This window comes from Neoarius graeffei, chromosome 21 (genome assembly GCF_027579695.1).
Source record: "Neoarius graeffei isolate fNeoGra1 chromosome 21, fNeoGra1.pri, whole genome shotgun sequence".
In the NCBI taxonomy this organism is placed as follows: Eukaryota; Metazoa; Chordata; class Actinopteri; order Siluriformes; family Ariidae; genus Neoarius; species Neoarius graeffei.
The window spans coordinates 10,934,767-10,952,095 of record NC_083589.1 but is presented as its reverse complement, the minus strand read 5'-3'; the positions used below and the strand labels follow the sequence as shown (position 1 = coordinate 10,952,095).

At 47.5% G+C, this 17,329-nt stretch overlaps 1 protein-coding gene across 3 annotated transcripts in view; it reads right to left on the bottom strand.

Annotated features, from left to right (window-relative positions):
• pde3a (phosphodiesterase 3A, cGMP-inhibited) overlaps positions 1 to 17,329 on the bottom strand; it is a 226,517-nt gene that overhangs the window by 23,363 nt on the left and 185,825 nt on the right. For all 3 annotated transcript variants that reach the window (XM_060903854.1, XM_060903855.1, XM_060903856.1), the window contains exons 9-11: positions 5,618 to 5,729; positions 5,196 to 5,309; positions 4,224 to 4,423 (exon numbers count right to left, since the gene is read on the bottom strand). In XM_060903854.1, coding sequence (XP_060759837.1) covers positions 4,224 to 4,423; positions 5,196 to 5,309; positions 5,618 to 5,729 — 426 coding nt within the window. The remainder of the gene's footprint in view (positions 1 to 4,223; positions 4,424 to 5,195; positions 5,310 to 5,617; positions 5,730 to 17,329) is intronic.

The following is a 17,329-nucleotide window of genomic DNA, read 5'->3' as shown; positions in this document are numbered from 1 at the left end:
TAGACACAGACAACCATTCACACTCACATTCACACCTACGGTCAATTTAGAGTCACCAGTTAACCTAACCTGCATGTCTTTGGACTGTGGGGGAAACCGGAGCACCCGGAGGAAACCCACGCGGACACGGGGAGAACATGCAAACTCCGCACAGAAAGGCCCTCGCCGGCCCCGGGGCTCGAACCCAGGACCTTCTTGCTGTGAGGCGACAGTGCTAACCACTACACCACCGTGCCGCCCCTATGAAAATCATTTTGTACAATTAATAATTGATACATAGAAACACTTAACACATGTGTGTGGCAGCGGGGGCGTGGTCAAGTGCCGGTCTGTGACAGGAGGGCGGAGCCAGGGAAGGTGAGTGGCAGAATCATTACACCTGACGGTAATTAACCTGTGTTTTCCCAGTAACCGCGCCCTATTTAAGGAGGCAGAGGGAGAGCAGAGAAGAGCTCATCCCGGGACAAGAACACAGTGTGTGTGTGTTTCGCTATCAGATTAAAACTGGCGGTTATACTGAAAAGTCTGGCAATAAAAAGCCTATTTGCATCTGAAGCGTTGTCCTGCCGTCCTCTGTGCTCCACCCACACTTCAGAGAGCTCTACAGTGGTGCCAAAACCCGGGACAAGGTGGAGCACCAACCTCGCAGCCCCATGGAATCCTCCCCGTTCGCGGAACTGGTCCACGCCCTCACCACGGCTCAGCAAAGCCAGCACCAGGCGCTCGTCACGCTCCGAAAGGAGCAAGAGCGGCGCTTCGAAGCCCTGGTGTTGGCCCAACAGGAAGATCGCGAGGCGTTCCAGCATCTCGCGTCGGCGGGGTCCACCAGCGCCCCGGCCTCGGGCCCGTCTCCCCTCACCGTGACCAAGATGGGCCCAAAGGACGACCCCGAGGCGTTTCTCACATTGTTCGAGCAGGTCGCCGAAGCCTCGGGGTGGCCGATGAAGCAGCCTCCTCCCCCTCCTGACGGGAGAGGCGCAGCTGGCCGTGCTATAACTCCCCGCCGGCTGGCCTACGCGGACCTTTGCCAGGCTGTCCTCCAGCACGCGGAAGCGCTGGCGCTGTTCTGGCGTGCGCCCCACGCGCTGGAGGACGGCCCGGCGAAGGTCCGCGTAGGCCGGTCGGCGGGGAGTTATAGCGCGGCCAGCTGCGCCTCTCCCGTCAGGAGGGGGAGGAGGCGCGCCGCGCGCTGCTTCATCGGCCACCCCGAGGCTTCGGCGACCTGCTCGAACAATGTGAGAAACGCCTCGGGGTCGTCCTTCGGGCCCATCTTGGTCACGGTGAGGGGAGACGGGCCCGAGGCCGGGGCACTGGTGGACCCCGCCGATGCGAGATGCCGGAACGCCTCGCGATCTTCCTGCTGGGCCAACACCAGGGCTTCGAAGCGCCGCTCTTGCTCCTTTCGGAGCGTGACGAGCGCCTGGTGCTGGCTTTGCTGAGCCGTGGCGAGGGCGTGGACCAGGTCCGCGAACGGGGAGGATTCCATGGGGCTGCGAGGTTGGTGCTCCACCTTGTCCCGGGTTTTGGCACCACTGTAGAGCTCTCTGAAGTGTGGGTGGAGCACAGAGGACGGCAGGACAACGCTTCAGATGCAAATAGGCTTTTTATTGCCAGACTTTTCAGTATAACCGCCAGTTTTAATCTGATAGCGAAACACACACACACTGTGTTCTTGTCCCGGGATGAGCTCTTCTCTGCTCTCCCTCTGCCTCCTTAAATAGGGCGCGGTTACTGGGAAAACACACAAAACACAGGTTAATTACCGTCAGGTGTAATGATCCTGTCACAGACCGGCGCTTGACCGTGCCCCCGCTGCCACAATGTGTTTTTTAAAAAATTATTTTTTTCTATCAATACCTAGCCATGACCTTGAAATCAGATCCATTGATAACAGTCACAAATAGTGTTCAGTGTTCGTTGTTACAGCCAAACACAATACACCGATTAGGCATTTTGTATCACAGAATATTAATATATCATTTCATAGTGTTTTGAGTGTTCAAAACTATCCACAAACTGAATAAATCCACAAAATCCGCAATGTAAACAACTCTGGTAAACGCACGCTATAGAGAAAACATGGGGACAGGCCAGCATCACCCAAGGGAGGTTACTGGTATGACGTCACACATAAGTTGACCTAGTTAACGGCTGGCTGCCTAAATTTGGCTGTGCGCGTCAACTTTAAATGCTTGTAGCGGGCGCATCGTGACACTGAGATCGCGGGAAACCGAGGGGCTTGAATAACCCACCAAACCTGACATTTTGACACATGATATAGCCTGATTGCTGAAATTACCGCACAACGCCTTTAACAGATGACATCCATGCTTCCTGTCATGCCTTAAGCCCATACCAATGATAAAATCATTGAAACACGTCTTTAACTGGCTTATTGCTTTAATTAATTATAATCACCTGCTTGCCTTCATGTTATATGGGGCTTTTATATGTTTTTTTTTAATAAAATTGCTTTTTTTCTTGACTGTTTCTTTTGCATGCACAGTATTCCATGCAGGAAATGTATAATTAGTTTAAATACAAACTTGTCTATGTATTATGATTTAGTTTTTTTGCTCAGGAAAAAATGTGTTTGATACAGTTCCTGAATTTTAATACACAATCTACAACCCCAAATTAGAATAAGTTGGGACAGTATGGAAAATGGAAATTTAAAAAAAAAAGCAGTGGTTTCTAAATGTACTTTGACATTTATTTCATTGCAGACAGAATGAACCCGAGCTATTTCATGTTTTGTTGGTCAACTTCATTGCATTTATTAATATTCATCCATTCCTGCATTTTAAACCTGCAACACATTCCAAAAAAAAAAATTGGGATGGGGGCAATTTAGGGCTAAAAAATGAGCTAAAACAAACAATGATGTGATTTAAAACAGGTGATGTCAACAGGTGACTGTAATCATGATTGGGTACAAAATCAGTATCCAGGAAAGGCCTAGTCTCTGAGGAGCAAAGATGGGCCGAGGATCTCCAGTTTGTTAACAAATGCATGAGAAAATTATTGAAATGTTTAAAAACAATGTTCCACAAAGATTCACCTGCTATGGTGCATAATATCATGAAATGATTCAAGGAATCTGGAGGAATTTCGGTGAGTAAAGGACAAGGGTTCAAGCCTAATCTGAACACCCGTGATCTCCGATCCCTCAGATGGCACTGCATCAACAATCGTATTCATCTATAACTGATAGAACCACATGGGCTCGGGATTACTTTGGAAAACCTTTGTCAAGCTACAATACGGAGTTACATCCACAAACACCACTTAAAACTTTGTGCAAAAAGGAAGCCTTATGTTAACTGTGTCCAGAAGCACCATTCTCTGGGCTTGGAGGCGTCTGGGATGGACCATCACACAGTGGAAATATGTATTGTGGTCAGACAAATCAGAATTCTAGGCCTTTTTAGGAAGAAATGGACGTCATGTGCTCCAGACCAAAGAGGAAGAGGACCATCCAGACTGTTACCAGGAACAAATCCAAAAGCCAGGGTGTGTCATGGTATGGGGTTGTGTCAGTGCCCTTGGCAAAGGTAACTTATACTTCTGTGATGGAGCATTAATGCAGAAAAGTACACTGAGATTTTGGAGCAACATATGCTGCCTTCAAGACGACATCTTTTCCAGGGAGGTTTCAACAAGACAATGCAAAACCACATTCTGCACACATTACAAAGGTGTAGCTGTGGAAGAAGAGGGTGCCTGTCCTGGACAATCACAACCCTGTACTGTTGCACACCTTAAGACAGGAAAAATGGAACAAAATAACACCTGAAACACTTCATCACTTGGTGTCTTCAGTCTCTAAACATCTTTTAAGTGTTGTGGGGAAGAATGGAAACATTATAAAGTGGTAAATGCTTGACTGTCCCAACTTTTTTTGAAACGTGTTGCAATAATCAAAACTGAAATTATTTGAATGTTTATTTAGAAAAATCAATAAAATCCATGAGGTAAAACATCAAATACTGTGTTGTGTTGTTTTGAGAGCAATACAAGTCAAAGATTATTTACAAATCATTGTTTTCAGTTTTATTTACAATTTTAACATACTCTCCCAACTTTTTCTGATTTGGGTTCAATACACACTGATAGTAGACAGACAGACAAACATACAGACAGACAGATAGATCAATATATGTTGCACCATTTGTTTTGTTGTACTGTATCTATTAATACTTTAATTCACTGCTCATTTCTACCTGTGGTGCACTGGTGGCCACCAGGAAGGCATTGGTTCTGCCCGGATGGTCATAGTCATGCATGGCAGCTGCCACATACAGTGCCATCAGCTCCAAGGCAGGAATAAGCCCTGAAAGACAGCCATAGCCATCCTCCATTTTTGGGTAGGTCTTAGAGAACAGATAATCCATATTACCATGGCTGAGCCCACTGACAGCATCTACACAAATAAGGAGAAAGAAAAGACCATTAAAAGACAAAGCTAGCAATAACTCACATGTACACACAATGGACCTCATTTATCCAGCTGGATGTTAATGGATTTGTTCATAAATCGCTTGTATAAGAGTTTACACAAGAAATTTAGTATTCATAAGAATCCCATAAATTCAGAAAAAAATTAATATCCTACTCGTGCTCCTGAGTGTGTATTAATTTATGCATAAGGTAACTAATATAAACCACGACCTGATCGACATCAAAACATGACTTGCCTGGGTTACTGTATTTATATATATGGAATATACTGTCAAGTTTAAATTGCATTGTTTTTTATTTTTTACAGCATTTAGAGTGACCTATAGAAGAAGTTTCTACACAAAAACAGATCTTCATGCTATTTCACTAGGAGTACCAGCCTTTAACATCCTCGTTCATTTCATGCTCCTGCTGTCTATGAGCTTGAACTTTTATGGAGTTTTATGGGTGCCAATAAATGCAAACAAGCTGTGTGAGAAATGCATTCACATGTTGTGGGTGAGCAACACATACATGCAAGTACAAAGAAAATTAGAGTTTCAAAACATTTGTAAATGTGGTGTAAAAGTTTTGTTTAGCTTGGGTTACACAAACATGTACACACAATTTTACTAGAAGACTGACTGATTTTGAAGCACTGAAAGTTGACCTTTCCAAAATGGTCTGTACAAGGAACTTATTCTACTTTGCCCTAAAATGGCATTAACAAGTGCTAATGTGCTAATTGTTTTTACCTGAGTCACTGACTGATAAAGAGTTGTGAGCCAGCACAGGTAAGCCTGGCACAGGCTGTGTGGTAAGATACCAGACAGCATGGAGGACATCTGTTGCATGGATCCTGTTGTGATCTGAAGTCAAAGAGAGACGCAGTACTGAACCAAGCTACTGGTGGACAATACACAGGAGAGGTTCAGCAGAGGAAAAGCAGTAGTTTGCAGTAAGAGAATACTGTGATTTGTTGTGTACAAGAGATTATACATCTTCTGAAATATACACAGATGGTAATTCAGTTCTGCTTATTTTCCTTTCATACAATTATTAATAATAGCAACAACATAAAAATTGTATAAGCAGTTCTAGAATGATAGTTAATTCTAAATGTACCAACCAATGGACCAAACTCATGCAAATTCCTTGATTGCTCTCTCCTACTTACATGGAATGTCCCTGTAACCATTTTCCAAGGCATGGAAGTAATTCATGAATTTCTTCACTGGGATCTTGAAGATCTCAAAGAGACCAGTATCTTCAAATAGCCTATAAGACATCTAGAGCACACAGTTGGATATTAGAAACTTCAACAAATCATAAATAGTTATTTTTGGTTATTATAAATATCAGAGGATATTTTGAGATGATTTTGATGCCAAAATTGACAAATAAAGAACACTGAAGCTTATGGTCTAGCCAACCAAGGATGCTGAGCTTACATTATACCCTTAACAGACAAAAACCCTGATACATGAAAAACTTATTTTATTAAAACTTTTATATCAACGTTGATAATTCCTAAGAATGACACATAGATGAAATGGTACTTTTCCCACATGCACCATACCTCCCACCTCCTAAATCTCAATTTACTGAACTGGACAATTGCAACACCACTGACAAGGTATAACTTGGGTAGTATGCTATTTTCAGCACACCTGTGGCATTGTAGTGCATGTCATGCTGGTATTTGTGCATCAAGAAAAGCACCTTTTTTCCCCACTGTGTGTGATTAATGACACACACAACTACCTTGGTAGTGCACAATGTAGAGGTATTAATAGCACTTTTCCATCAGAAGCTCAGCATGCCAAGGCTCGCTAACAAAGCTAAGGCCAGAACTATCACTATCCTGGCTGAGATCTACAAGTGCATGTTGTGTGTCAATGACAGTTATTAGTCACTGAAGCTCAGCAACAGATTTCTTTCATCATGAAAGAATTCATCCAGGTCTGTAGGGGGCAGTCCCAGCCAAGTCTTCTCTGGGCTCATATCACACAACCAAATAAATAAACACCAGAAGCAATTGAACCTCTTCTAAAAATCATTAATTATTCCCTTAGCACTAGCTATGTACCTAAACCCTTTAAACTAGCAGTTATCAAACCCCTGATTAAAAAATCTGACCTTGACCCCTGCCAGCTGTCCAATTATAGGCCAATATCAAACCTCACCTTTATCTCTAAGATCCCAGAAAAAGCTGTGGCACAGCAGTTATGCTCATATCTACATAGGAATAGCATCCATGAAATGTATCAGTCAGGGTTTGAACCTCATCATAGCACAGAGACACACTGGTTAAAGCAGTAAACAACCTACTGTTGGTATCTGGTCAGGGCTGTGTCTCCCTGCTTGTATTGCTTGACCTTAGTGCAGCCTTTCACAACATTGTGCCACGCTCCCGGGCTCACCTAACACTCTGGACTCCACTTCCCACAATCCCACTCACACACCTGACACTACCACGTGCACTCCATCAGGCAACCCGGAGCCACTTCCTAGGAGTGGCTCCCCTGAGTTCTAATTGTCATCACCTGTACCTTTTTGTTTATGTCTGTATTTATATTCCGCTGTTTGTTTTGTTCATTGCACAGTATTGCCTCCACATTTCTGTGAGTCTACTGAGCATTTATATTTCTGATTTCGGTTCCGTGTATGGCCCTTTCTGCCTTCTGGTTTCTTCCCGTATTGCCTAGCCCTTGTGTTTATCTGCTCGTTTCTCTTGCTTCCCGGTTTCTCAATCTTCGCATGTTTCTCGACTCCGATTTGCCTAGCCCTTGTGTTTATCTTGCTTATTTTCCCGATTTCCAGTTCTTGGACTATTGCCCATTTCATGACCTCGATTTGTCTAGCCCTCATTACTTTGTTGGATTTCCCAGTATTGACCTGGCCTGGTTATTGTACATTGTCTTCTCTCACTGTGTCTATTAAAACCTTAAGTTTATTCTTAATCTGTGAGCGTCTGGTTTGTCACAGCCACGTTACACATTGATTATTCCATTCTCCTGCATAGACTAGAAAATGTTGTGGGAGTTAAGGGAATGGCCCCATCCTGGCTCAGGTTTTATTTAACTGATCATTATCAGTTTGTTGATGTAAATGGTGATTTTTTTTCTGTGCATACTAAAGTCAAATTTGGTGTTCCACAAGGTTCTGTCTTAGGCTCACTGCTTTTTTTTCTTTATATATGTTACCTCTGGGTGATATTATTCATAAGCATGGTATTAGTTTCCACTATTATGCTGACGACACATAGTTGTATGTTTCTGCAAAGCCAGATGAGATATGTAAAGGGCATTAGATGCTGGATGCTTGTTAACTTCCTTCTACTTAATTCTGACAAGACAGAAGTACTTGTATTAGGACCACATGTAGCTAGAAGTTTGTTCTCTGATCACATAGTAACAGAGTAATGTGTGGAGAATTTTGAAATGAAAAATATGACGACCATGTACTGTTGCACACCTTAAGACCTGTTTACAGTAAGAATGGGACAAAATAACACCTGAAATGCTTCATCACTTGGTGTCCTCAGTCTCTAAACATCTTTTAAGTGTTGTGAGAAGGAATGGAAACATTATAAAGTGATAAATGCTTTACTGACTCAACTTTTTTTGAAAGGTGTTGCAGAATTAAAACCGAAACACTTCTATTTTGAAAAGTCAGTAAAATTCATGAGGTAAAACATCAACTCATTTGTTGTATTCTTTTCAGTGTAATACTGATCAAAGATTTATTTATAAATCATTGTTTTCAGTTTTCATTTTAATTTCAGTATACCATCCCAAATTCTTCTGATTTGGGGTTGTCCTATCTCATCTCATCTCATTATCTCTAGCCGCTTTATCCTGTTCTACAGGGTCGCAGGCAAGCTGGAGCCTATCCCAGCTGACTACGGGCAAAAGGCGGGGTACACCCTGGACAAATCGCCAGGTCATCACAGGGCTGACACATAGACACAGACAACCATTCACACTCACATTCACACCTATGGTCGATTTAGAGTCACCAGTTAACCTAACCTGCATGTCTTTGGACTGTGGGGGAAACCAGAGCACCTGGAGGAAACCCACGCGAACATGGGAAGAACATGCAAACTCCACACAGAAAGGCCCTCACCGGCCACGGGGCTCGAACCCGGACCTTCTTGCTGTGAGGCAACAGCACTAACGACTACACCACCATGCTGCCGGGTTGTCCTATTTTCAGTGAAATATAAGGTTTCCATGACTTGCAAGTCATCACCTATTTATATTTACATTTTAAAGTGTCCCAACTTTTTTGGAAACAGGGTTGTACTTCTGTATGGTACAGCAAGCCATTGTGACTGTCACTAAACAAGGTGTTAAACTGGTTATGATGGAGTCCTTTGGCTCAAATGTCAGGGACTGTACTAATTATAACTTGCATATATCTTGCAAGCCACCATGTCTTTTGGTGCAAAATACAGTGAAAAGTCCCAAAATCCTGCACTCTGTTAGCATCTAGAATTCTCTCTGAATTTTTTGTGGCAACATCTGCCTTTTTTCCATCATTGATAGTGCACCATCACTAAACAGTCAACTCACTGCAAGTCTACCCCAATAGCAGTGCTTCAATAAAGCTTTCAAAAATTTCATTTGGTGCTGTTTTGTTGGTCATTACCAGCCTGACAAATCCTCTAGTGGTGGTCAATCTGACACCAACACCATGAATGATTATGGCCAGCTGTGCAACATCAACAACAGTGCTTTCATCAATAGATACTAATAGCAATAAATGACTTTGTCTTTCAACTGGTTGTTAATGTTTTCAGAGACAGCTGCAATTCTCTCACCAGACTGATGTTAGTGAATTCCTGCCGCATATCAAAGCAGACAATTTATGCAACTTTAAGGATGGATATCTTCACAGATTTACCATCAGAGTATGGTTCTGATGCTTTGCTATTTCATTAGCAATGAGGTAGTTAGCTGAAACAGCTGTATCACTGGTGCCTTGGCTACAATTAAAACGCGACCTATTTTTTCCATTCTCAGCTGCCCTTGCAAATCATTGTATGTTTGAGCATGGTAAGTCAGATAATGGTGTCAAAATAATATATACTGTGGCAGCGGGGGCGTGGTCAAGCGCCGGTCTGTGACAGGAGGGCGGAGTTGGGGAAGGTAAGTGGCAGAATCGCTTCACCTGAGTGTCATTAACCTGTGTTTTGTGTGTGTTCTCCCCAGTAAACTGCCCTACTTAAGGAGGGAAAGGGAGAGCGGAGAGCTGCTTCCCCCGGCAGAGCCGACAGAGTGTGTGTGTGTCTCTGCCTGTGTAGATTTAACAGTGTTAGACTGAAAAGTTTGGCAATAAAGCCTTTTGGAGAACCTTGATCTCTGTCCTGCCGTCCTCTGTGCTCCACCCACACGCTATTCTCGCTACAGTGGTGCCGAAACCCGGGACAAGGTGGAGCATCAGTCCTGCAGCCCCATGGAATCCTCCCCGTTCGCGGACTTGGTCCACGCCCTCGCCACGGCTCAGCAGAGCCAGCACCAGGCACTCGTCACGCTCCAGAAGGAGCAGGAGTGCCGCTTCGAATCCCTGGTGCTGGCTCAACAGGAAGATCGAGAGGCGTTCTGGCGTCTCCTCGCGTCGGCGGGGTCCACCAGCGCCCCGGCCGCGGGCCCGTCTCCTCTCACCTTAACTAAGATGGGCCCGCAGGACGACCCCGAGGCTTTCATCACGTTGTTCGAGCAGGTCGCAGAAGCCTCGGGGTGGCCGATGGAGCAGCGCGCGGCGCGCCTCCTCCCCCTCCTGACGGGAGAGGCGCAGCTGGCCGCACTACAGCTCCCCGCCGATCGCCGGCTGGCCTACGCCGACCTTTGCCGGGCTGTCCTCCAGCGCGTTGGGCGCACGCCGGAGCAGCAGCGCCAGCGCTTCCGCGCGCTGCGAATGGAGGAAGTCGGCAGCCCGTTCGCGTTTGGCCAGCAGCTCCGGGACGCCTGCTGGCGGTGGCTGAGGGCCGAAGATCACGACGCCGAGGGAATCATCGACCAGGTGGCGCTGGAACAGTTCATCGCCCGCTTACCAGCCGGAACCGCGGAGTGGGTCCAGTGCCACCGCCCGGCGTCGCTGGATCAGGCCGTGGGACTGGCGGAGGATCATCTGGCGGCTGTTCCAGCGGCAGGACAACCACCGACCTCGTCTTCTCTCTCCTCTTCTCTCTCTCTTCCTCTCCCCCCTCCTCCCGTGTCTCGTCCTCGCCCCATTCCCCCACCACGGAGGCGGGGGCCGGCTCCACCCCAGCCGGCCCACTGCACCCGTGGTGTCCTCCCGTTTCTCCCTGCTGTGTCTGTCTCTCCCCCCCCTCAGGTGAGTGAGCCTCAGAACACAGCTGCAGAGGGAAGGCCTGGGCCGGTTTGCTGGCGCTGCGGGGAACCGGGCCACCTGCAGCAACAGTGTGCAGTGATGGAGGTGGGGGCGGTGGTGCGGATCCCCGACGCGCCAGAGGCTGCCCTCGATCGGGCCGGAGCGTATCGCATACCGGTAAGTGTACAAGGGGCTACATATCAGGCGTTGGTGGATTCAGGCTGCAATCAGACCTCAATCCGCCAAAGCCTGGTGCAAGACGAGGCATTGGGGGGAGCACAAGGGGTGAAGGTGTTGTGTGTGCACGGGGATATTCACAGCTACCCATTGGTGTCGGTCCACATATATTTCAGAGGGGAAAAATCAATAGTGAAGGCGGCGGTTAATCCTCGCCTTACCCACTCTTTGATCTTGGGGACTGATTGGCCGGGATTTCGGGGTTTGATGGCACGCCTAGTACAGAGTGGGTCCTGCCGGTTGATAGGGAAGGGTCCCGGTGTCGCTTTGGCTGGAGTGGCGGTCGCAGAGCCGTCTACGTCACTTCCGCGACAGAGTGAGGAGCCCCCGGCCCCTCCTCTTTCTATTGGGGAATCCCTCACGGATTTCCCACTGGAACAATCGCGAGACGAGACTCTGCGACACGCGTTTGACCAAGTGAGAGTAATCGATGGTCAAACGCTCCCGCCGAACGCCACCCCGGCCTTCCCCTATTTTTCTATTTTAAAGGATAGGTTATACCGAGTGACGCAGGACACTCAGACGAAAGAGCGGGTCACCCAGTTGTTAATTCCAAAGAGCCGCCGGGAATTGGTATTCCAGGCGGCTCACTTTAATCCCATGGCTGGACACCTCGGGCAGGATAAGACACTCGCCCGGATAATGGCCCGATTCTATTGGCCGGGGATTCGCGGCGACGTCCGTAAGTGGTGTACGGCGTGCCGCGAATGCCAGTTAGTAAATCCAGTGGCCATTCCAAGAGCGCCCTTGCGCCCCCTACCATTAATCGAGACCCCGTTCGAAAGAATTGGGATGGATCTCGTCGGGCCATTAGACCGGTCAACACGTGGGTACCGCTTTATATTGGTTCTGGTGAACTATGCAACGCGATACCCGGAAGCGGTGCCTCTTCGCAATATCTCAGCACGCAGTATTGCAGAGGCCCTCTTCCACGTCATCTCCCGGGTTGGAATCCCGAAAGAGATTCTGACTGACCAGGGCACCTCGTTTATGTCACGAACACTGAGCGAACTGTATGGGCTACTGGGTATTAAGTCGATCCGCACCAGCGTTTATCACCCACAGACGGACGGTTTAGTTGAACGGTTCAATCGCACCCTCAAGAATATTATCAAAAAATTCGTAAGTGAGGACGCACGTAACTGGGATAAGTGGCTCGAATCCTTGCTGTTTGCAGTGCGAGAGGTCCCCCAAGCCTCCACGGGGTTCTCCCCATTTGAATTATTATATGGGCGTAAGCCGCGCGGCATCTTAGATGTACTGCGGGAAAATTGGGAGGAGGGACCTTCACAGAGCAAAAACGAAATTCAGTACGTTATGGATCTGCGCGCAAAACTCCACACGCTCACCCACCTAACTCAGGAGAATTTGCGGCAGGCCCAGGAACGGCAAACCCGCCTGTACAACAAGGGCACGCACCTTAGAGAGTTCACTCCGGGAGATAAGGTACTCATCCTGTTGCCCACGTCGAGCTCCAAATTAATCGCCAAGTGGCAAGGACCCTTTGAGGTCACACGGCGAGTCGGGGACATCGACTATGAGGTTAGGCGAATGGACAGGGAGGGGGCGCTACAGATCTACCACCTCAATCTGTTAAAACTCTGGAAAGAGGAGGTCCCCGTGGCGTTGGTGTCGGTAGTTCCGGAGAAGGCGGAGCTGGGGCCGGAGGTCCAAAAAGGGACATTGGCATCTCGTACCTCTCCGGTCCCCTGTGGAGACCACCTCTCCCCGACCCAACTCACGGAGGTCGCCCAGTTGCAGGCCGAGTTTTCGGATGTGTTCTCGCCCCTGCCCGGTCGCACTAACCTCATAGAACACCACATAGAGACGCCCCCGGGGGTGGTAGTGCGCAGCCGTCCTTATAGATTACCCGAACACAAAAAAAAGGTAGTTCGGGAAGAACTTCAGGCCATGCTCGAAATGGGCATCGTCGAGGAGTCCCACAGTGACTGGAGCAGCCCGGTGGTCTTAGTTCCTAAGGCCGACGGCTCGGTCCAGTTCTGTGTGGACTATAGAAAAGTCAACGCGGTGTCTAAATTCGACGCGTACCCAATGCCTCGTATTGACGAGCTGCTCGATCGACTAGGCACGGCTCGCTTTTACTCGACACTGGAAATAGACGAAGGGATATTGGCAGATCCCCTTGACTCCATTATCCCGGGAGAAAATGGCCTTTTCCACACCGTTCGGCTGACACCAGTTCGTCACACTTCCGTTTGGGCTGTTTGGGGCGCCCGCTACGTTTCAGCGGCTGATGGACCGGGTCCTCCGGCCCCACGCCACTTACACGGCCGCTTACCTAGACGACATTATTATTTATAGTAATGACTGGCAGCGGCACCTGCAACACCTGAGGGCCGTCCTTAGGTCGCTGAGGCGGGTGGGGCTCACTGCCAACCCGAAGAAGTGTGCGATTGGGCGGGTGGAAGTACGGTATCTGGGCTTCCACTTGGGTAACGGGCAGGTGCATCCCCAAATTAATAAGACAGCAGCGATTGCGGCCTGCCCGAGACCCAAGACCAAAAAGGGGGTGAGGCAGTTCCTGGGGCTGGCTGGCTATTATCGTAGGTTTATACCTAATTATTCGGACGTCACCAGCCCGCTGACTGACCTCACTAAAAAGGGGGCGCCAGATCCGGTCCAGTGGACGGAGCAGTGCCAGCGGGCTTTCTCTGAGGTAAAGGCTGCACTGTGTGGGGGGCCACTTTTGCACTCCCCTGACTTCTCTCTCCCTTTTTTGTTACAGACGGATGCGTCGGACAGAGGGCTGGGGGCCGTTTTGTCCCAGCAGGTGGGGGGAGAGGACCGCCCAGTGTTATACATCAGCCGGAAGCTGTCAGTGCGTGAGGGGCGCTACAGCACTATCGAGAAAGAGTGCCTGGCCATCAAGTGGGCGGTCCTCGCCCTCCGTTACTACCTGCTGGGGCGCTCTTTCACCCTCTGTTTGGACCACGTGCCCCTCCAGTGGCTCCACCGCATGAAGGATGCCAACGCGCGGATCACCCGTTGGTATCTGGCGCTCCAACCTTTCAACTTCAAGGTGGTCCACAGGCCGGGGGCGCAGATGGTCGTGGCGGACTTCCTCTCCCGTCAAGGGGGGGGGGGAGTCGGCTGCGGGCCGGACGGGCGCCCGGCCTGAGTCGGGCGGCGGGGGTATGTGGCAGCAGGGGTGTGGTCAAGCGCCGATCTGTGACAGGAGGGCGGAGTTGGGGAAGGTAAGTGGCAGAATCACTTCACCTGAGTGTCATTAACCTGTGTTTTGTGTGTGTTCTCCCCAGTAAACTGCCCTACTTAAGGAGAGAAAGGGAGAGCGGAGAGCTGCTTCCCCCGGCAGAGCCGACAGAGTGTGTGTGTGTGTGTCTCTGCCTGTGTAGATTAAACAGTGTTAGACTGAAAAGTTTGGCAATAAAGCCTTTTGGAGAACCTTGATCTCTGTCCTGCCGTCCTCTGTGCTCCACCCACACGCTATTCTCGCTACATATACTTTCAGGACTGCTGTACTGGCTTTGAACAAATTAAATGCGCTTGTTTTTCACTTATCTCTGTGAGGAAGTGAAACCTCCTTCTCAAAGGCTACAAATTAAGGATCTTTGTGAATGAAGAGTAGCCTCAACAACAACAACATTAATTTATAACATGGCTTCTAAAATCATTTGTTGGGCCAGATTAGAACATTTACGCATCAGGCTGTGGTTGAGACCCCTGCTCTATTCTCTGTGCAAGTTTTTCATCTACTTATCATGGATATGGACATGGTAAGGCTGATTATATCACTGCTAACCAGAAAAGTACTCACATGAGCTACAAATATGTTTGATCAGGCAACAATCCATTAACTTTCATAGAATTCAGAAAGGAATTTTGGGAAGTTGACCACCTTGTGTCTGGAAAAGATGCAGGTGAGGGAGCAACTTTCACAGGCACAACTGGGTACACACATTGCTCAACTATGGACATTCTGGAATTTAACACATAAAAAAAGGGAGCCACAAATTTTGGTGGCCTTCCTGCTGTTTAGTACCTCTGCCAGGGCTCCCTACAGCCATGGATACTGCAAAAAAAATCATATTCAATGAGGTCTTCAGGTATTAGGGAAGCCCTCTTACTTCAGGTATGGGGAAGCTATGGCTTAAAGGTTAGAGAAGCAGCTTTAGGACCAAAAAGGTTGCCAGCTCGGTTCCCTGGACCAATAGGCTGAAGTGCCCTTGAGCAAGGCACCTAACCCCGACTGCTCCTCATCCTGCCTACTGCTGTGGGCATGTCAGGATCTTGTTGTACGTCACTCTGGATAAGAGTGTCTGCTAAATGCCTGTAATGTAATGTATAATGTTATCCCCAAAAGACATCATATCAGAAAGGGGAATACAATTTACTTCACATATATGGAAGGCCGTTTAACAACTTAATCTGCCATCAGGTTATCACCCTCAATGGAACGGACAAGTGGAACTTCTGAAACAAGAAATTGGAAAATTTCTTAGATCCCACAGCAGTAGCCATCAGGAAGACTGGAGAAGTTACCTCCACTGAGATGAATATTAATAAAATTTCCTACAGAATCATCCAGTAGACTCACCCCACTTAAGTGTATTTTTTTTAATATCAACCTCTGCTGTTTCTACAGGCTGGAGAACCCACAGGAGACCAATCACTCAGTTAGTAGAAGAGAAGAAATAAGTACACCTGGAAAACTGCAAATTCACTTTCAGAGACAGAAAATCTAGGCTAACAAACACTGCCGTCCAAACTCAGAGGCATAGCCCATCAGTGGGATTGGGAGTCCCCCAATGGGGGACCTAAACCACCGCCTTTCATATACATATAGTTGAAAGGAAGAGTGAGACAAAATTCTTCCAAGATGATGGAAAAGACTCATAAAATCATACTGAATACATTGACTTCAGTTTTTTTTGCTGTGAAAGGTGGTGCTACAAGCTACTGAATGATTGGTTGTAATTAATTTTTTCATACACAACTTTTACATATGAGCTGATTTTGGTAAATAAAAAAATGACAAAGTAGAAAATGTTATGTGGCATTTATTATCTCATCTCATTATCTCCAGCCACTTTATCCTTCTACAGGGTCGCAGGCAAGCTGGAGCCTATCCCAGCTGACTACGGGCGAAAGGCAGGGTACACCCTGGACAAGTTGCCAGGTCATCACAGGGCTGACACATAGACACAGACAACCATTCACACCTACGGTCAATTTTAGAGTCACCAGTTAACCTAACCTGCATGTCTTTGGACTGTGGGGGAAACTGGAGCACCCAGAGGAAACCCACATGGACAGAACAAGCAAATTCTGCACAGAAAGGCCCTCGCTGGGCTTGGGGCTCGAACCCGGACCTTCTTGCTGTGAGGCAACAGCACTAACCACTACACCACCATGCCGCCCGGCATTTATTATCTGATGTTAAATTTACTGTTTTATGACCTGATGTCGACCAGATGATTTCTGATCCATGTTGAAATGATTGCATCAAATCATTGCTGCATGTTTGTCAACCACACATTCACGCTGTGAATCTCAGCTCCACGATATCCAATAGGTGCTTTATTGGATTCAGGTCTAGTGACTGGTGAGGCAACTAAGTACACTAATCTTGTCATGTTCATGGGACTTGTTTGAGACAACTTGTACTTCATGACATGGCACATTATCATGTCTATAGTAGCCATTATAAGATGTGGTCAGCAACATGGTCAAAAACAAAACTTAGATAGGCGTTCACATTTAAAACGATGCTCAACTAATATGATAGGTCCCAATGTGTGTCAAGAAAACATTCCCAATACCACTACACCACCGACACAAACCTGAACTGTGGAGAGGCAGGTAGTGTTAATGGATTCATGCTTTTTATGCCAAATTCTGACCTTACAATCTGTCACAACAGAAACTGAGATTCATCAATCTAAAACTTTGACGTCCAGGTTTGGTGATCCTGCGCCCAGTGTAGTCTCAGATTCAATTACGGTGTGCAATGGTGATGGCAGTGGCAGCTTCACCATCAATAGCAGACACATTGGCTATAGCAGTGGTGTGCTCTGGTATCACTGCAGAGGAGTTTCAGCAGGCCCAGGAAAATTACAGTGAGCTAGTGCAGCTACTCATTTGGCTCCACAGGGCTATAAGGCTGGACTGGTCAGTTATTGTCATTTATGGACCACTCAGAAGCTGATGACAAGGCTGAGACAGGCTTGTGGATTTCTGCTGGGAAGATATTGTTCCTGGTCCTGTGCTTTGTTATCTGCCCCCAGAGCCTGTGGGAGAACGTGCTAAATGACACTTATGACCAAGACAC